This window comes from Chrysoperla carnea, chromosome 3 (assembly GCF_905475395.1).
Source record: "Chrysoperla carnea chromosome 3, inChrCarn1.1, whole genome shotgun sequence".
In the NCBI taxonomy this organism is placed as follows: Eukaryota; Metazoa; Arthropoda; class Insecta; order Neuroptera; family Chrysopidae; genus Chrysoperla; species Chrysoperla carnea.
Genome location: NC_058339.1, coordinates 8,642,977 through 8,664,187, shown reverse-complemented (window position 1 = coordinate 8,664,187; position 21,211 = coordinate 8,642,977). Strand labels below are relative to the sequence as shown.

The following is a 21,211-nucleotide window of genomic DNA, read 5'->3' as shown; positions in this document are numbered from 1 at the left end:
CAGCAACAATTGAGCTAACTCGAGCATAGAAAGAAAGCAAATCAACTAAAAATAAACTCCAATACGAGCACACCTTTAGTATGTGCTAATGATAGGCGAAAAAAAATTCAAAGGGCAATTGCTTTGGGTCATCAACTCATCTGTGATTAAAATATATTGAAACCATTTCTAAAATAACATAACCTCAACTTAACATACGTTGTAGGTAATAACTCATAACTTTAACAGAAATTACTGAATTACGATTAAATTTTAAATTAAAAGTATGAATAATTATTTAAACCTTTCTAAACAAGCATTGGTAAGATTTCTTTTATATGAATTAGATATTAAATTTTTGAAATTGAAAATTAATCACTTATTTATTTTTAAACAATCGGTAAGCTATTCCCGGTATACCCTATTCCCTAATGTCACTGGAATTCTTAGAGCATATATTTTACTGGAATTGTACAGCAGAAAAAAAGCGTCACATGTTTTATTAATTCAGCACTCTTTATACATTTTTTTTTGTAGTTAATACAAAGTAAGTAATAGAAAGAAAATGTATGAGGGTGCCAAATTCACAGAAAATCGGGCGCTAATTTTATAATGATCATTTTCTTCTGTTCAAATCCATTATCATAAGTCAATAATGTCATTAAAGATTAGAATGCATTTATAGATAAAATATTGAATGCATTATTAGAATTTTGTATAATAACTCGGTAGTTTTGTTATTCTAAAAGAAAGATAATCTTGAATAACAAATCAAAAATCATTTTAATTTTGTAAACTAGGACCATTATCTCAAACTCTTGTCCCTCCTTAAAAGTACTTGCGGTTTACAATGTCTCAAACAAGATTAACTAGTTTGGCTGCGCTATCCATTGAAAATCAAGTAGTAGAAAACCCAGCTTTTTCCATAAAAGAGAGATAATCTTGAATAACAAATCAAAAATCATTTTAACTTTGTAAACTAGGACCATTATCTCAAACTCTTGTCCCTCCTTAAAAGTACTTGCGGTTTACAATGTCTCAAACAAGATTAACTAGTTTGGCTGCGCTATCCGTTGAAAATCAAATAGCAGAAAACCTAGCTTTTTCCAGTCTTACCAGAGAGTTAAAAAAATGAGATTTTGATATTTTTAAATTGTTTTTAAATTGATGACTACCAGATAATGTAGGTAGGTATATTGTTTAGGGAATTAATGGGATAAATATGCTATTATTAATGTCCAAAGACAAAGAGTATAGAGAGAAGCAGGAAATAATTATAAGTCATATCTGGAGTCTGTGGCGATCAACTATTAAGTTTGTCGGCCTTTGCGGGTATGACTATTAAGTGTGACTACTTTGCGGGGGTGACTATTATCTATTAAGTTTAAAAGCCTTACTCGGTAGAGGCGCTGAAACTCGTATACTACGATTTTACATTAGCTCATATGGGCTGCTTCTCCTCTACCCTATAAATGTCTAAAAGGGCGCAAATGCATATGACTCGCCCGGAGTGTCTAGATGGCTAAGGCCAGCTCTGCTGTAACGCAAAGTACACGTGTACCTTAATAGTTAAACTTCAAGTATCTTAGTGGAGCCCTGTACTATCGTGGAATATTTTTTTTGTCGCATTACAATAAAGCAAAATAAAAAAATTTATTTTTCCAGAATCAATTGGAAAAAGTAAAAGTTGTTAATCTTGTGTTGGGAAATCCTACCTGTGATTTAGATTCTGCGATATCTCCAATAATATATAGTTACTTAATTCATAAAGAAGTTGAAAAATGCGGACAAGAAAATGAAATAGTTATACCGGTTCTGAACATTCCAGAAGAAGATTACCCTCTAAAAACCGAAGTTAAATATTTCTTAGAAACAAAAAAAATTTATCAACAGAATCTCACTTTTGCGTAAGTTTTAACACAATTTTTTGGGGGCTGTTATTGTTAATGTCGTTTTCCGAAAGAATCATGATAATAAATTATTTTTTTTTATAGTGATCAAATAAATTTAAATGAATTTAAGTCATGTGAGCTACGAATACATTTAACAGATCATCATGTGTTAACTAAAGATTGGATTAATTTAAAGTCACACGTTAAAAGTGTAATCGATCATCGTCCACAAGATTCCAATTGGTTATGGTCAGATATTTATACCAATATTGAACCTGTGGGATGTTGTGGAACATTAATTGCTCAAGAAATATTGAAACGAATGCCACAAATTTTAACTCAAGAAATTGCAGAATTACTACATGGTAAAGTTAATTTCTAATTTTTCTAATACTTTGCCTTTTTGCATCGCCAAATGAGATGTAAAATTTGGAATATAATAAAATTAAATTCATTTTTAGGTGTCATAGTTTTAGATACTATAAATTTTTCTCCAGAAGCTCAACGCTTTACAACTACGGATATTGAAACTGTGAAATTTTTACAAGAAAAATTTAACATAACAATCGATAATAAATCATTATTTAATGAATTGGTCGCAGCTAGAAATGATATTTCACATTTAACATCATATCAATTACTTCGCAAAGATTTAAAAATTATCCATGGAAATGTTGCATTACCAGGTTTTCCAATACTAGTCAGGGATTTTATCAAAAAATCAGATGCACTCAATGCAATTAATGATTTCTGTAATAAAAATAAATTTGATGTTGTTATTTTAATGGGATTGTTTATTCAAAAAGATGGCAAGATTATACGAGATTTAGGAATATATTCTCAAAATTTTAATTGTGATCTCAAAATACGAATTGTAAATGTAATCAAAGAATGTGAAGAACTTCAGGCAAAGGAATGCGAATCATGTATTCCTGGATTTGTGTTATTTGCTCAAAATAATGTTAAAATGACCAGAAAAACTATTTTACCAATTATTGAAAAAACAATTATTAAATAAACGTTTCAAAACTAAGCTTATTGTTTTTTTATCACCCTATAAAATTCCATTTTGACGATTTTTTTCCATTTTCTCAGAAAATGAAATGAAAATGAGTGGCCTCAAAAGGGGGCCTTTGCCAAATTATTGGGACAATAATAAGCATCTTATTTATTTATTTACATACTTTGACCTGAGGGGATTCATTTTGGACGCAAACCCTATGGATTATCACCGGCGGACCATCAAAAACAAACAGTTATAGGCCCGTTTCCATTATTAATACAAATTCGGAAAAAACATTACTTGTAGTACATAAAAAGTGCTACCTTCTTATCTATTATTACTCCCTTCACCCGGGTAAAGATACAGGGTCGAACTTAAGCTTAAAGAACGTATTTTTGAATTATATCCAACTTTTTTATTTAATGTTATCAGCAAAAATCAATAGTTTTCTCAAAAAAAAAAAAAAAATACATGAATACTCCCTATTTTTATTTTTGATCCACCCCCATGATCGCAGTGTTTACCTCAAAAAATTTGGTCTCAATATAGAGCGACTGGCCTAAATTGTCCAATTTTTGGAAACTTTGTCATTAAATAGCATTTTCTTCTTAACAACCTTTGAAATACATTTATTATGTATTTCCACCTCCTCTTGTGAATTTTGACGTCTCACGTTACCAACTGGGAAAAATAAATTGAAAATACAGACTTGTTTTAATGAATTATTTATAATTTATTTTTTAGTTTTTCACTTATATTTGTATAAATTTTGTTTTGTTGTAAACCTAAATACCGTTCAAATATTTAATTTAAAAAAAACAAGCCATATATTTTGTTACAAACCTTAAAAAGTAACATTTCAACAATTTGTGTTAATGATACGGAGCCGGTGTTGGAACACTCATTAACGGTGAATCCAAATGATCTAATTCACTAACTTGATCAATAATAGGTTCATCAGTTGTACCAATTTTCTCTACCAGCATTTCATATAATTTATGTACAGATTCTGAATGTTGTACAGTCGGTTGTAACGTTTTCACCAACATTTGTAATCGTGTTGGTGATAATTTTGGATGTATATACCATAATAATTTCAACATGTGTCGTAAAACATTATCTTTATTGACGGCCGTAAATAAGAATTCATCAAAGATTCCGGTACAAAAATCTTCTGTTCCAAATTCATCTTGCATGTGAATCAGCAATGATACCATCGAATGTAAAAATGGATCTTCGTACGCTCGACCTTCTGTACAACTATTTAGTATTGTCATGACACGTAATAATCCAACGCGATCTTTTTGACGTGCTGCTGATAATGTGTAATATAACATAAGTATACTGGCAACAGGTGATTCTTGGACATAAGCTTCACAAGCATCTGGTGGTGGACCTGCATGTTCAATAACAGTAATGGCAGTTTCACGTTCGTCAGGTGGTAATTTTGTATGCATTTGTCGTACTTGATCATCGACCATTAATGACATCAAAGCTGGTAAAAATTTCGTGACTATTTGACTATCTAATTTTGGTTCTTTAAAATCTTGTGAGTCAATCATTACCCATGCGCTTAAACCAAGCGCCAACATACGTAATAGTAATGTTAAAATTGTGTTATCCTATGGGAAAAAAAATTAATTAATTCTAAAATGTATAGTTTGGGAGATATTAAGAAAATTTAAAGCTTCTCCCTTCGGGACAAAAAATATTCTGGAAATTTTTGGAATGTTATCGTTCTGATTTGTTTGCGGGTTGAGAGGCTAGACCGAAAAAAATGTAGGTAACAATGAAAAATGACACCAAAAACCGACATCTTTTTGTAGGAATTTTTTAGACACTTCCTGATCAGCTAGGAAATTAAAACTTTTTTCAATCGATTCAGGTTTTCGTCAATTTCACAGAATTCTAGCGGTTTCTATGAAACAAAAATAAACTTACTCTAGGTAAACCTTCCACATGGATTAAATGTTGTAAAATTTTAATAGCTGATGTTGCTAAGAAATTAATCGCATATGGATCGCATAACGTCATTGATAAATCACCTAAAACTTGCTCTTGACCACGTTTAACACTATCTAAAAATCCTTGCAGTTCTCTAGATCGTTTAATATCAACATTTTTCTCTCGTATGCATGCATCCAGACACCAGGTGAATTTATGACAAGGATCTACTGAGATGATATCTTGTACTTCAAGGTCGTGTAATGCCATCAGTAATTCAGCTCTTAATGTACAATAATGTATGTTACGAGTTCGCAAGAATAAAGTACGTAAAAATTGTAAAACCATATCATAAAGTTTTACACTGTTTCCAATCATATGCGCTAATTTTTGTACCACTTCACCTTGACGACGAACCTGAAATATATAATAAAATTGAAGTTGGCAAATAGTTATTTATCAAATCTAAGGCAGTTTTGTGACACCCGGTATATAATATTTTAGTAATGCTCCAAAAATCTTGCATAGTAGGAATGTGGGAAAAATGGGTATTCTGGGACACAGGGACATTCCAGGAAATTGTGAAGCCGACGAGCTTGCCAGAAATGGCACAATGCTGCTGGACACAAGTATCAATAAATACCCGGGGGTTCCATTTGCGAACTGCAAGTTACTCCTGAAAGAGGATATTCTGAAAAAGGCCAATCTTAGATGGAGGGAAGAACGTACTTTTGGTACTACAAGACAGATATGGTCTGAGTACAATCGCAGGCGTTCCAAAGTTCTCATATCACTTCCAAAGGCCTCTGTTTGCAAAGTTGTTGCGACTATCACAGGACACTGGCTGGGCGGCAAGCATGCTGAACGCTTAGGCCTGGCAGTGTATCACGACTACTGCAGGAGCTGTCACAGTGGTGACGAGGAGGAGACAATGTCTCATCTTCTCTGTCACTGCCAAGCTCTTGTCATGAGTAGATGGACTTACTTGAGCCAGCCTCTCTTTGACGACCTCTCCGACCTAAAGTCAGTCGACGTCAAAGCCCTCCTGCTGTTCTTAAACAGCTCCAAATGGTTCATGGAGTAGTGGCCGGGGATGGGCCAACCCATTTACGGTATCACAACGGACCCTATGGTCTAAGTGTGTCCTACCCCAAGACAGCCACTCTAACCTAACCCAACCTAACCTATATAAAAACTACTGAAAATAATAGTAAGTAATCTGGTGGTCTAAATTGGAACTACTGAAAAAGCGATTCACTTCATGTTTTAATTTTGATTGGCTTTTAAAAAAGTACAAGCATTGCCATCTGGTAGTTTAAATTGGAACTACTGAAATTGGGTCCACTGCTTGTGTAACAAGTACGAATTATTATCGCCGTTTGCTGGGTTACAACTTTCTCTTATCAATTAGCATGGGCAAGAACTAGACTCGAAGCTGTTTTGGAGAAAACGTTTTAAATCTAAAATATCAAAACTCAAAAAAAATGAGTGAAGTTTACCTTTGGAGATGGATTAAAGAATAAATTAGTCAAATTTTGATGATCAAATAAAATATTATCTTTTTCACGAATATATTGACTCAATAACGGTGATACCTCATCACCAAACAACGATTGATTATCTTTCCATATTTGTCGCTTCACTTCAGTATCTGTGTCACTATAAAGTTCACGATCACGTACCAGCACTTTTAAATATTTATCATCGATATGTGGTGTATTCCGTAAAATACACATGACAACGGGTCGTAAACCTTTAACACGAACAAATGGAAAACTTTTCGCTAATAAATCTTTTAATTTTCGTTCTTTTTCACGACCTTCACGTTGTCCAATTTCATTGATGTGTGCAATTAATTTTTCACGTAATTCTTCTAATACAGATGTGTGGAAATCAAGTCTTCGTACACCATGTAAATCTAATAATGGTAACATTGGTCTCAACGATGGAAGTAAAATTCCATTTTGCAACTAAAAAAAGAATTACTTTTAATTAGAACACAAATTTTGCGTATCCCCTTGAAAAATTATCAATTTTACGATATACGCGTGTCTTCAAGTTGGTTTCACACTTTCACACACACCTTGGCCGAGGCATGTTTACAATAATCAAATGAGAGTTTTTGCCAAAAATTTACTTTGGACGATGTATTTTTCACAATCTGATCATATATATGGATTAAACTTACTTGAAATTCCTCAATTGCTTTTAAAGGATCTGTACAACTTGTTAAAGCATCTCTAAGGAATCGTTGTCCAGGTATTCCAGCATCCTCTAAACTAGAATCAACTGCTTTTGATGTACTCATTATAATGTTTATTTAAATATACAGCATTTTGAAGACAAAATTTAATTATTTTTATTTTATTTATGAAATTTTTAATTTACTATTTTAAATACAAACATTTAAACTTGACATATAATACTTTTGTAAATATTTGCATTATAAAGGCACGTTTTAATGGGTCTCGGCTGTTAAAGTCGTTATGTAAACTACTGGACTTGTTTCCTCCTTTTCAGATTTTATTTAACGCAGTCGGTTTTTTTATTTATTTTATTATAAAAATAATTTTTCTCTTACAATCATAAACAAATAAAATTATTATTAGGTAATACAAAATAATGAGTTGACGTGAACTGATAATAAATATTAATAAAAAAAAGTTCTATTTTTGAATAAATAAAACGGTAGTGACGTATTAACCTCCGTTGAGGCTGTGAGCCAATCGGTTTCTATGGAAATTTGCGTTATAATATAGTGAAAGCCGCATGAGAGATAAACTGTCATTATTAATGTTATTTTATCATTTCTCCGTGAGATGGCGTTACGGAAGCGAGGTGTTGATCTTTATAGAGACCATCCTGTAAGAATCTTAAATAAGAATATATTCAAATTATTTTAATTTTCCCAGGTTTATTTTGTTTTACAAGGAGATTATTAGCAGTACAGGTGTTGGAAGCACAAATTATATATTGTACATATTCGTTCCGTCCGTGAGTTTTATAGAAGGCGTTTTCATGGTAACAATACTCTACTTTAATTATATAATTGTATGGATTGCATTTATGACTTACTATGAAAATTTAATATTATTGTCTCACAAATTTAAATAAATAATTATGATAATTTACATTTGAAAAATAATATTTGTGCAATTTGATTTCTTATACATATTCACAATTTTTTAATGCATTAAGTTTAATTAATTAGTGTTTTTCAATATTTTTAATTTGACATTTTATGTAAGATTAACATGTAAAGAATTGCAAATTAGTCATAACAGCCTCTTTTATCGCCAAAATTTTTCACTGGAAGCGCTAGCATCGATTTTATTGTCCCTACTATGACTACGCACACAACGAATACAGAAAATCACGGAGACTATTAGTCCATATAGTTTTTTCTGAGGTTATTACATATATTAATAATAAACTTCCATTATCTTTAGTTCGTTAAACCACATAATTCCAGCTGTAAGAACCGTAAGTAATTTTTATCGTATGTAATTAAATTTAACGTACAACTTATGTTTAATGAAACAGCCTTTATACTGTGACTTATTAGTTAAAATATTAAAATACGATTGCGCTAAAAATTGTGATATTAGTTCGTACTCCGTCGTAGAGTTGTTAAAAAGTAATTTTACTGAGAGTTAGATCTGGTTTGGGACGTAATTAAAATTGATAATAAAAAATAAATTTAAAAAAACGATAATAAAGTGCAATCATTTTAAATATGAATGAATAAATAAATAAAAATAATAAACAAATATAATTATGACAACAACATTCAACATAAATGTGAAATAGTGCAATTTGTTTTTGAAGAGCGAGCGAGCGATTAGCCAATGAATGTCATTTAGTGTAAAGCTTGGTTAGAGATGCTCTTTTGTTTAAAAAAACTTTACAATATTTTGAAAATCAAAAATTTTTGATTTTAAAATCAACTCTAGCAGATCAACAAATTAGAAAATCAACGATGATGGATTTATAAAATAATGTAAAATTATTATTAATAAAATTGTGTATATATATATTTGCTGTATAAACACATAGTGTACCGAGCAGAGAGCATCTCATTTAGGTTATGTTTCCATCTTTTATTAGTATCCTAGGTGTGTAATAATAATATTTTATCAAATTTCACAAGTATTCAATTACATTTTTATAAATAGTCGAATCAATCAACGATTTTATTTTATTACTATACGACAACAAAACTGATTTTGATGGCAACGTATAAAAAATAAAAGTTATCTACAGTTTCTAAATAAATCGGTAGTTAAAAATTTTGTTAATGTGTTTTTTTCCAATTTATGTTTGGTGTATTCTAAAAAAAAGGTTTTAAACAAAAGTGGTACAATTTTTTAGTTATTAGTGGATTTTTAGATGGTAAAAATGATTAATTGCCTAGCCCTGACGTGTATTTCTAGCTTTTACTTACGTTTTTTTAATACAGGAGCCTATTGTGAAAAAATTTTTTCCTCAAAAAATAAGTTTCTTTCTATTAAGATTTCTCGAGTGACAAAGTTTGGGATTATTATGAGATTAGAGAAAAAAAATTTGATGCTTAATTATATACGAATAGCGTTATAATTGTATACGAATGTATTTTTAACTCACGCGGGAAGAGAGCACTTCGCACACTTTTTCGTGCGAGAAAAAGTTTATTGCACACTGCGTGCGTAAAATTTATTTGCTGTATCTCTTGCGAGCGACAAATGAACTTTTCGTACGCACTGGAAAATTGTGAATAAAGAGATCTTTATCTACCGTCGTAATAAAGAATTTTTCGAGTAACTTGTGCGAATAAGGTATTGCGTACTTGAACAGAAAAATAACTCCGCTCGGACGGATAAGTTTTTATTTTTCCCGCACTTTTTGCATAATATACTATGTTCGTGAATAGATGTCATTTTCTGACTCCTAAACTCCCACTACCTTTGTAAAAAATCATGTCGATTCTTTGCTCTATTAAAAATTAAAACAAATCCATCCCACGGGAACCATACATTTTACTGCGATAAAAAGCCTATGTGCTATTCTAGACTATACTCTATATCTGTGTCAAATTTCATCAAAATCCGTTCGGTAGTTTTTACGTGAAAGAGTTAATCCTTTCAAACTTTCACTGTTATAATATATTAGCTCGACCCGTACGGAATTCCACTCCCGTAGTTACCGTAACGCGTGATTACCTTGTACCCGTGTCTAAAAACTTCTTAAATTAATATTAGCAGAACATGTATTAAAAATAGTATCTATATGTCTAGAGTATTAATTAGAAGAGCATCTGTAAAAACAGACATGTTTGCCCAATAAACTTATTAAATTTATGATATTTTTCGTTCAAATTATTTGTCTAGCGTGTTTTTTTCTAAGCGATATATTGAGTATATTTTTCGTCAAACCTAGACATATAAGCTTGAAAATGAGGGGTTGGTGAATCATGGAATTTGGTAAAGGAATAAGGAAGATAAGGGTAGGATAGAAAAAAAAACCTTGCTGGAGTAATAATATATAAGATATCAGATTCTAGGTACAGATTTTTTCTGGAGTAATTGTAAAACAAATTGTAGGTATTTGCTAAAATAGCATCAAGATTGGTAGTGTTGAATAAAATCGTTGATTGAGTGGACTATACATTACATATTCCGCTAATATATTGTTTGTGGTATCTGTAATGTTTTAGATATTCAATCATGGTGGGAGGTTCCAAGCATCGCTCATTTTTGTTCGTTGTTCAGAGCTGCTTTTAACCTCCTCGACTTTGATATTGAGGTAAACTTTTCTAAAATATATACAAAACAAAACATTTTTCTTTTAAATCAGCATGTTTGCATGTTTTTTTTTTTATGTTTTTGTGAATTCATATACATGTAATACATCAATTAGGTCCGCAAATTTTAAATGCGCCGGAAAAGTTATTTAAAAATCAAAATTTTTAAGCAGATATTTGTCCTTCTTTTGGAAAGACCCAAAAGTTCAATAATATACAGGGTGCTCCGTGCCTCGGTAGATATTGTTTAAGAGCGTATTCTTTTGGCAACACGCTCTTAACAACACATTATTTCTTTCTGAAGATTATCTGGGTCGTTTCGCATAGATTCAGCTGCAGCCAAGTGAATATAAAATTCCGGAGGTCTTTAAACAACATCGTTTAAAATTTGCTTGGAGAATGTTTTCGAAATATTTTCAGATTTTCGTTTCCATTTTTTTTATTTGTATAAGTAGCATTAATCCTGAAAGTATACTAACTCATTTTACGTTATATTCTGCAAAAATTTTTTTGCTTATTTCGCTAAAATTCGCTTAATCTTAATTAGTTAAAAAAAGTTTGTTTGTGCTTTGTGAATTATTATTATTTTTTTTTTTGCGGCATGTCAATTATTACCATTCGCCGGCTCACAATAACCTTGTAAAAATATATCGACGATAAGAATGAACTTTTGTTGGCTTCGAGTTGAGACATAGTAATCGAAATAAATATCACGATATTTGAATGTGCTTTGAGAAATTCTATTTAAAAAATATAATTAAAAAACATACAACAGACTTACATTTTACTAAATATCGATATTTCGACAGTAGTTCAAGCCATGGAACTACCTTAATTTGTATTGGTATAACTCTCTCTTGAACGACTATACTTGACTACTCTATCCCAATGACTGCGTCCACCCTAAACGAGCCATACTGAGCGGAAAGATAGTACTGACACCTAATTACAGAAATAATGATTTGATTACTATTCAGATAAGTGAGCCATTCTTTTATTAAATTTGACCAAAAAAAAAGAATGTTAAGACAAAACTGTATAAAAGTTTTTATTCTTTGAATGAGTCATTCTGCGAATAATGGTCATAATTACGAAACCCCTCAATCGATTGCAGCAGCGTTCAACAAATGGCATCGTAATACCCAAACGGTTACAAATTGTGCAAGGTTGAAACTGTTTTTTGCGCTTAAACTCCTAACTAAACTAAATTTTAGAATAATTACAATATTATTATTGGCGCTTGTATCAACATTTAACAATTTCTGTGAGCGATGATATGATAAAAATATGAAATGTATAAAATGAAAACTTAATAATTTCAGGAACTTGAAGAAGCACTGCTAACTGATGGTACTGAAGATGCAGGTAGTTCATTATTACAAGAGCTAATTGTACGATTATTATGCGGATGTCTGGGCAGCAATGATGTCTCAACATTTAATTATCAAATGTTTTTAAGACGTTTATTTCGTCAAAAATGTCAAGAACACGGTCGTTATAATCCATTTAATACCGACATTGATTTTCAATTTTTACCATTACGTACAAAAGTTGAAATATTACATGCGTTATGTGATTTTCGTTTAGATGCTGAGGACGTATTAGATTTATTAAAAAATTTAGAAGCAGAAAGTTTACGTGTGGAACCGTTAGGTTACGATGATAACGATTCTGCATACTGGTACTTTTATGGAACACGTTTATATCGTGAAGATTACGAAAAAACTAGTAAGAAATCATCTGGGAAACAGAAAACAAATTCTGTATGGCAAGTGATTTGTTTTACTGAACAAGATTGGAATCATTTAACATCCAAATTTAAAGGTGCAACAAGTAAAACAGAAAAGGCGTTGTATCGCTCGTTATCAGAAAATTTTTTACCTGAAATACCTCGATTATTTCAAGAAAAAGAACGTCAACAACGTAAACGTTTGTTAGAATTACAACCGCGACGTTCAAGTCGTGTGCAAGATAGAGAGAAACATCGAAGTGAAGAACTTACGAAACCAATATTACAGAATTTACCATCAATTGTTGTGGAGGAGAATGAAACAAAAACGCCGGTGACATTATCTGCTCGAGAATTACGTGCTATTCAACGTGATATTTGTAAATCTGGTTCAGAAAGTGGCAGTCGAGCTGAATCACCAGCAATGCCAACGCAGAAAGCTGATGTTAGTGGTCTTACATCGGTTGGACGCCAAACAAACAATTCATTAGCGTCAGCAACCGGGCAAATATTAATTCAATCTAGTACGCAGCGGAAAAAGTTAAAAACATCTCAAGTGTAAGTAAACCATTCATTTTTATTTCTCGATAGTAGATGATGCCTGCGAATTCCAAGTCTTTAGGTCTTAAGTATCTTCTACTAATCCCAGTCTTTTTCCTTTGGCAAATCTTCATGCTTTTACTTTAAAATTTTTTAGATTTAGACAAACCGAAGAAGATTTACAAACCGGAATGTATAAGATATTAGAGTATGTTAAAAACCATGACGATGCATGGCCATTTATTGAACCGGTTGAAGAAGATTATGCACCAAATTATTATTCAATTGTACGAAAACCGATGGATTTACAACGGATGGAAGATAAATTGGATGCAGGCGAATATTTAACATTTTCAAGATTTAAAGCTGATTTTCAATTAATTGTTGATAATTGTCGATTATATAATGGCACCGATAATGGTATGTATATTACAACGATAATTACGGGACACCCTGTGTAGTATTTTGAATATTATTATCATAATTCTGAGTCGCATTCACTTTATTTCGAACTTTATTAATCCTTCAGCAATCTCGTCAACGTCGGTAAACTTTAGTCGCGTGAAAGGAGTTTTGCTCATGCGTCTAATATTTCGCGCGTTAATTATTCTTTAACTTTGTAAATCATAATCTCTACAGTGGGGAAAAAATTTGTTTAGCTGACGAATTAGTACGATTGATTGGTGTCAATGCAACAATCTCTAATTGTTTCTCTATTTACAGAATATACGGAAATGGTTGATAATTTGCAACAAGCATTTCAACGTGCAACAGATCGATTTTTGGATCAAATCACATCGTCTGATGAAGAAATCGCTGTTGAATTTCAGCAAAAATCATCAACGAAAGAAAATGTTAAAGAGAATAAGAAAAATAAAAGTAATCAATTGAAAAAAGAAAAAGATACTCAAAAAACTAATTCAACCGCTGGTGTTAAAAGAAAATCTAGTCCAATACCACAGCCAGTTGAAAAACCCACAAAAACTGGACGAAATAATCGACAACAACGTCAATATCAAAAATCTGAAAGTCCACGACCTAAGAAATCAAAATCACCATCACCACCAGAGCCCCCTCCGGTTGAAGTCAAACAAAAGAAAGTGAAACAATTGAAAAAAGAAAAGTTAAAAGTACGAGAAAAGAGTCCAGTAGTTGCCGCTAAGAAAAGTAAGAAATCAAATAAAAATACAACACGAACTTCTCGACGAAGTAAAAGTCGTACACCTAGTCCGACACGAAGTCGAAGTCCAAGTAAAGTACGTAGTTGGACATCGAGTCCAAGCCCTCCACCACCTCGAATACAAAAGAAAAAGAAACTTAAAGAGAAAGAGAAGGAGAAGGAAAAGGAAAAAGAAGAAAGTAAAAAAGATAAAAAATTGATACAGCAAAGTAATCTTGTGAATAAAACAGAGCAGGAAAAGGAAATTGTGAAGGAAAAAATAGAAGTAAAACCACCAATATATTCAAATTCGAACAAGAATGAGAATAAAGAAAGGAAGAAAGATACAAGTATCCCACAGTTATCAGAAACAATTGAAAAATTAAAACAAAATAGTATAAATAATAAAAAAGAATCCCTAGACTTAAATTTTAAACCAAAAGTGCGCGATAAAGATAAAATTCACGATAGTAAAACAAGAAATGTTAAACCAAAAGTCAAGGAAAAGTTAAAAGAGAATAAAAAGTCACCATTAACAATTGATTCAATCGATTCAGAAAGTGAAATAAAAGATAGTGGTAGTGGAAGTGGTGTGATCGAGACAAAAAAGAAACATTCTAATAAAAAAGTGGTTAAAAAAGCGGGTATTATAAAAAATCCGGCCGCAATCAAAGCACTAGATTTAGCCACGGAACAAACATTGAAAGATATTAATAAATGGCTGGATGATACACCTAAATTTTCTGAGTTAAGTAACTCTCCAAGTCATTCTCCATTACCTCTAACAAATTTAGATGATTTTGATGCGGCTGCATCGAAACTTGAAAACGAGTATAAACTGAACCAACAAAAGGAGAAACTTTTAAAACAGGAGACAGCTGCTGCTGCGGTTGCAACACCTCCGCCAATTCCACCAACATCAACTATTCCTCCAGTAAAACCAAAAGAACATACGAGTACAAAAGACCCCTCTTCGTTTAAAAGACGAAATACACACAAAGACCTTAACAAATTACAAAAAAGACGTGAAATACAACGCACTATTGATCGTTTACAACCGGGGAAAAGTAAAGGAAATTTAATAGCAAATATTCAATCAAACAAAGATAAAGTTGAAGATACACCATTTCCATTAATCGGACTGGCTAAGTTAAAAGATGCTAAAAATGCAGCACAAGTTGTATCAACTGAAACAACACCGAAATTAAGTTTGGGTACTGTTTTGGATAGTTTTGGTCAACAGCATAACTTTGTAGATGAGAAAGAAGAAATTGAAGAAGAAAAACCTCAAGTAGAGAGTGAAGTATTAAAGGACGAAAATCAAGAAGATACAGAAAAAATTAAAGATGAAACTATTAAAGATGATAAAGAAACAGTATCAACAAGTAAAGTCGAAGTTGAGCCAGTAAAAGTACCATTGAAAACACATAAACAAGAAAATGTAACACCAAATTTAAGTGCGTGGTTTAAAGCATTTGGTGCACCCAAATCAGCGGCAGTTACAGCTAAAAAACAAAAAGATTCAATGGAAATAGATAATTCAAAAGAAGCTGAGAATGTTGTGAGTCCTGTATCAGCTGAGGAACGATTAAAATCAAGTAGTGATATCGTAGATGATGCTAAGAAAATGTTATCATCACCAATGCCCTCTCCGGCACCAGAAATTCCTGGACCAAATCAACCAGCCCCACGAATGCGTAAAGCAAGTACAGGTAGTACAGTATCTGAACGTTCGTCATTCAGTCAAGATATGACTGATCCTCTAGATTCACCACGTTTAAGTGTTGACGAGCGATTAGGTATGTATCCAACTCCATATCGATCACCAATGAGTGCATCACCACATCATAATGATGAGAAAAATGGTGCCACGTATCCACCATTAAACGGTAACATACGTGTAGGATTTTATCAGGATACAGTTAAAAGTAGTCCAGAAAAATCATGTAGCCCTCGGGATCAACCACAATCGCCTCATAATACTCAACAATATTCACAACATGTATATATACCACCCCCACCGACTTCAACTACTTATCATCATTACAGTAACCCTCCTTCATGTTCAGGTCCATCGCCATCACATTCACCTGTTTATAATCAACAAATTCCCGCACCTCCTCCATATAACAGTAGCCATATAACACACCCCTTTTTCGATAAAGCACCTCCTACTTATCATGATTCAATAACACCTCTCGTTTCTAAAAGTCCTCCACCTTCAACACCTCCTCAACAATCTGAAATAGCATCTAAAAGTCCAGAACCTCAAAGACGATCCCCTACTCCACCACCTCCACTAAATGTGATAAAACCTCATTTAAATACAGTGATACCTGTGAAAAAACGTTTATATAGTGAAAGTTCCGATGTAGATGCACGTATTACATCATCATCTTCACCACATACATTAAACATGACAACGTCAAACGTACGTAATTTACATCATCCACATGACGTCATGAATAACATGTTTGTGGAACGGATTGGGGAATCATCACCGTTAATCATACCAAATAAATCAACATTTCTTCCGACTAGTGTACCACAATTGGAACCAAATGTTAAAAACTATTCGATGCCCATGAATACGTTACCAGGTAGTTTGGACAATACACGGGGCCTTAATCTGCAAATACCACAATCAGAACCATTAAACATTCCAAATCCAATAAAAACAATTGACCTTACTGGTCCTGATTCACCTTTATATAATAGTAATCGACAGCAGGCTGCTACTACCATGAATATGCCTTTAGATAGTAGAATTGAACATAATATGACACATCCAGTACATGGTCGTGTTGGAGTTGGTGCAAATCCAATGGATATTGTGCAATTATCACAGCAATATACGGCAAAGAATTTACTGCCAACAAAAGATGTTCTAACATCAATGCAATCACAAACAAATGTTACAAATAGTGCCCAATTACCACCATACAATATGAATTTACATCATAATCTACGAATTCCAAATGTACCTCATCAAAACACCAATCAGCATACGGATCTACAACGAAACGATTTTAGAACGTCACAAGAATCTAGGTTACCATCGATGCCACAGAGTGTACCTATGAACTTGGATGCAAATCCATTTAGCACACCTAATTTAGATGCGTTACGTGGTAATTTAGCCAATTTATCGCATATAGTTGATCGATATCAAAACGATGAACGATTATTAACAACACCTACATATTATTCAGATCCTAAGAATTTAGGAGCACAACCTTCATTATATTCTAAACAAATTCCTACAAGTATTCATCATACCACAAATTCATCTCATCCATCGTTGATTCCACAATCGAACATGCTTATTAATACGACGGCGTCATCGATGAACTTCATACCGACAACTATACAGCAACAAATGGGTAAGCCTGCCACGTCTAATCAAGATAAAAAAGTGAAAAAGAGAAAATCAAAAACAACTTCTAGTCAACAACCAGCGGTAAGCTCGTCCGGATCTTCTGATCAAGGTTTTCAATCGTATTCGGGATTAAAGCAGAGTGCAAATGTAAGCACATCAGAACCCTCAGCGATTTCGTTAAAAACTACTAGTGTTGTACCGGGGAGTGCATTTAATTTTGGTCCGGCTCCGCCAACATTAGGTTTAAGTTCAAGTTTATACAACGATAAAGACACGTTTAGTGGGTTTTTGGAGGATTATCGTAATCCAACGACTAATTATTATATGGCAGCTCAAGCTGCTGCGGTCCAGGCTCAAGCACAAGCTGCACATCATAATCGATCGACACCAGATGGTAATGATAAATCACAACGTGTAGGTGTACCACAACCTGTCACAACATTAGCAAATAGTACCACAACAGCACCATATCCATACTTAGGACATCATTCACAGTCACGTCCAACAACGTATGCCCCATTCATTCATAATCCCCATACGAATCCACTTATGGATACATCATCGCCATTATATCAACAATATCTGCAGCGACATCAGGAGGAATTGTTACGACATTCGGCTGGTGTATTACATCAAGGTTTATTAGGACCTCCAGCTGCTTACCCGCCTGGATATCCACCATTGAGTATACGTCAACCATTTGATACCATCAATCGTCCATCTTGGTTGTAAGTGTATGTAATATAATAGTTCAGTAAACGATTATCGCGCTATACCCTCAAACCTGAATTTCTTATGTCGTTCAATTTGAATAAGTTATAATAAGCTGATGTAGTAGCAAACTATTCTGTCAGAGTGTTTCCTTGGCTGACACCGACTCCAAAAATAACAATAATTTTAACTACATCATATTATCGTTATTTTTTTACTTTTTAGTGCATATTAATTTATTATGGAAAAGTTTTTCTTTTGAAGTCGGTTTTCTTTTTGTTAAAAGTTTTTTTTAATGTATTTTAAATATTTCTCAATGAATATTCTTTTCAAATTGAATGAGATGAGAAATTCACATCGTTTTCTTCATTTATTGAACTAAGACCATAATTTTTTCATTAGAAATATTTTTAATAATTTCTACTAACACTAATTTTTATTAACAAACAAAAAAACAAAAAAAAAATTATTAAAACAATTTAACGAATTTTGAAAATCACAAGAGATTGAAAGATGCTTTTAAAAAAATAAAATTTTGATCATAATTTTGTACGTCTCTATCTCTCTTTATCTAATAGTCTAAATAAAATTCTTATAAATGTTATTTATTATAAGCCAAAGAAACTTTTACGTATTTTTAAACTTTTTATTATTATTATTTTTATTAGTTTTTATTATTATGGTATTTTAATTTTTAAAAAAAAAGAAGCAGAGTTATTAAAACAAAACTAAAATTATACAAATTTTTAGATAACGCATCTCTTTAAATTTTAAATCTGTTTGTAATTTTTTTTAGTCGTTTTAGCCCACGGATCTAGTAATTATAGTAGGGATGGAGTATACACATTCTTGAGCCTTCTTTTGAATTTCATCAGTTAACTTATAATAGTTGTAACACTAGGATTGATGATTTAATATTCACTAAATTGAATAGAATATTGTTACGTTTAGGTGACTTATATCGTTGAAAAAATTGTTTTAAAACAAGCATAAATACTTCACGTATTTATTTTTCTTTACAAATTTTATTTTTCTTTTGAATATAAGATTATTTATTTATGTTGTCCACACAAGTCAACCATATGTCAAATATGTTTCCATGATTACAAACGAATCAAAAACACTTAAAGAAGGTTTTGAGCATATTTTCAGCATACGCCTAGTTAACAGCCAATAGAAAGTAGGCACAATGATACCCTGCCTCTTCCCCCTGAGTGAAACTCATCCCACTCGGTTATACTCCATCCCTTTTAAAATATTTCTATATCCATGTTTTAACCGCTTTTATTTAGTTTGTTCCATTTGTAATTTAAAAACCAATTATAATGAAAACACTATACATGTTCAAAGTGAAAACTAAAGTAACCCTCCAAGGGATGTGAAATTTGAATTTACAATCACGGGTACCTCTTCAATATTTAAAAAAAAGGAATATTTTACAGAAATGCATTATTGGCATTAATAGAAATTTCTTTGTCTTTCGGGCAGCTCAAATCAGTTGCAGGATTATAAATGGAACAATTTCGCTGCGGTCTCTATATGCAACAAACTTCTAACACTCCTCATTTAATTTTGGTATTTTTTTGAGAGATCACTGGTTTTTTTTGTGTATGCATCAAGTTTAAAATCTGCGATCATCTTGATATTGTTTTTTTATACAGAAATTGAGCAAAAAGTGACAAAAAAATGTTAGCAGGTGTATTAATATTATTTTTTACTCATAGCGCTGACATCTTAGCGTTAAAATCAAATAATGCCAAAGTTAAATGGGTAGCGTTCCAATGAACAACACAATTACAAACTATAATTTTAAATGAAATTATATTTGGTGAACATAATTATTTTAAAGAATCTCGACGAACATTCCTACTGTTTATTCATTTGATTATAATAATGTATTTGTTACATTTCGTCTCATAAAAATTTATGTTATTTTCTGAAAAATAATAATCGGCGATTTAAACAAAAACAAAAAAAAGTAAAATATAATGATGAAAACTTATGTATCAGGTGTAGAGCTGATAAAATTTATAATTGTAAGACATTTAAATAATGAACTAAAATGTAATTGATAAAATTTCTACTTAAAAGTTGAAGAAAATAACATTTGAGACATATTTAGATTAAAATATGATTTCATTGCTAAAATTCATATCAAATTACTTATATAGCCTAAAATTTAATTGAAATTGAAATTTTTATTTTAACTATTAATTGTTATTTAAATATTTGTTATTCATTTTTGTTTTTTTCAAAATTTCAACTCGAAATTATTGAGATAAAATTATTAATTCTAGAATTGTGTATTAACTTGACGCTTAATTAGGTTGTTGATCGTCTATTAATCTTAAAGACAATACCATAAAGCTGTATAGACATAAAAATAATAGGTACAATAAGTGAATTCTTGACCGCAGTGAGGGAGGTAGAAAGAGGCAGAAATTGTAGGCGCCTACTTTATCTGTCTCTCTTTACTGCGATTAACCATTCGGCGGTGACTTTGCAGTTCTATGATATTAACAAATGAAAGGAAGAAGTAATATTTTATTGCAAATTTCACATAATTTCTTGGTCCATATGCTATGGTGAACAAACCTATGTCAAATTATAAAGTTCAAAGGAAAAAAATGATTCAAATTCAGGTAATCGAGACGTTTGGATGGGTTGGGAAAAGGCACTGAACTCGCTTAACGCTAGGCGGTCGAAAGTAAATGCTAAAAACTCAATTTGAATTCAACCTGCCTTTTAGACGAGTGGATTGCTAAAAATTATGATATTTTAATAATTTACACTATAATTTATTTAAAAATTAAAAAAAATAATACATTTATTCAAAGTTTTAAGGTTTCACTTCTGTAGACAGTCTCCATAGGTTTCTATTTTAATCATGTTTTATTAAAACTGTTTATTCGCCCCGTGAATAAGTTTTATTTCAAGGAGTTACCATAGTAACGACATACTACTTTATTAATATAATTGAATGGTTGGACATATTATTCTATGGATTGTATATATATTTTACATTGAAAATTTACTATTTTCTTACATATTTAAATAAGTAATTATATTCATTCACATTTATAAAATATTCTTTAT

At 31.8% G+C, this 21,211-nt stretch overlaps 3 protein-coding genes across 4 annotated transcripts; 2 read left to right on the top strand and 1 right to left on the bottom strand.

The window, feature by feature from the left end:
* On the top strand, nucleotides 1–2,889 carry LOC123295165 (exopolyphosphatase PRUNE1). The gene is made up of 4 exons (XM_044876402.1): nucleotides 1–301; nucleotides 1,645–1,886; nucleotides 1,974–2,236; nucleotides 2,333–2,889. The coding sequence occupies exons 1-4, from the start codon at nucleotides 266–268 to the stop codon at nucleotides 2,887–2,889; spliced, it is 1,098 nt and encodes a 365-aa protein (XP_044732337.1). The 5' UTR covers nucleotides 1–265.
* Nucleotides 2,890–3,672: 783 nt separating this feature from the next.
* LOC123295162 (negative elongation factor B) lies at nucleotides 3,673–7,189 on the bottom strand. Its single transcript, XM_044876397.1, has 4 exons — nucleotides 7,007–7,189; nucleotides 6,318–6,788; nucleotides 4,816–5,235; nucleotides 3,673–4,496 (listed from the first exon to the last, which is right to left on the bottom strand). Exons 1-4 carry the CDS (start codon nucleotides 7,124–7,126, stop codon nucleotides 3,747–3,749), a joined length of 1,761 nt encoding a protein of 586 aa, XP_044732332.1. The 5' UTR covers nucleotides 7,127–7,189; the 3' UTR covers nucleotides 3,673–3,746.
* A 1,441-nt stretch (nucleotides 7,190–8,630) lies between these two features.
* On the top strand, nucleotides 8,631–18,311 carry LOC123295160 (bromodomain-containing protein 4). 2 transcript variants are annotated; one of them, XM_044876393.1, is made up of 5 exons: nucleotides 8,631–8,933; nucleotides 10,511–10,599; nucleotides 11,920–12,884; nucleotides 13,024–13,286; nucleotides 13,590–18,311. In XM_044876393.1, exons 1-5 carry the CDS (start codon nucleotides 8,906–8,908, stop codon nucleotides 18,134–18,136), a joined length of 5,892 nt encoding a protein of 1,963 aa, XP_044732328.1. In that variant the 5' UTR covers nucleotides 8,631–8,905; the 3' UTR covers nucleotides 18,137–18,311. The 2 variants fall into 2 exon arrangements, with proteins under 2 accessions (XP_044732328.1, XP_044732329.1); XM_044876394.1 differs by lacking the exon at nucleotides 10,511–10,599.
* Nucleotides 18,312–21,211: the final 2,900 nt, after the last annotated feature.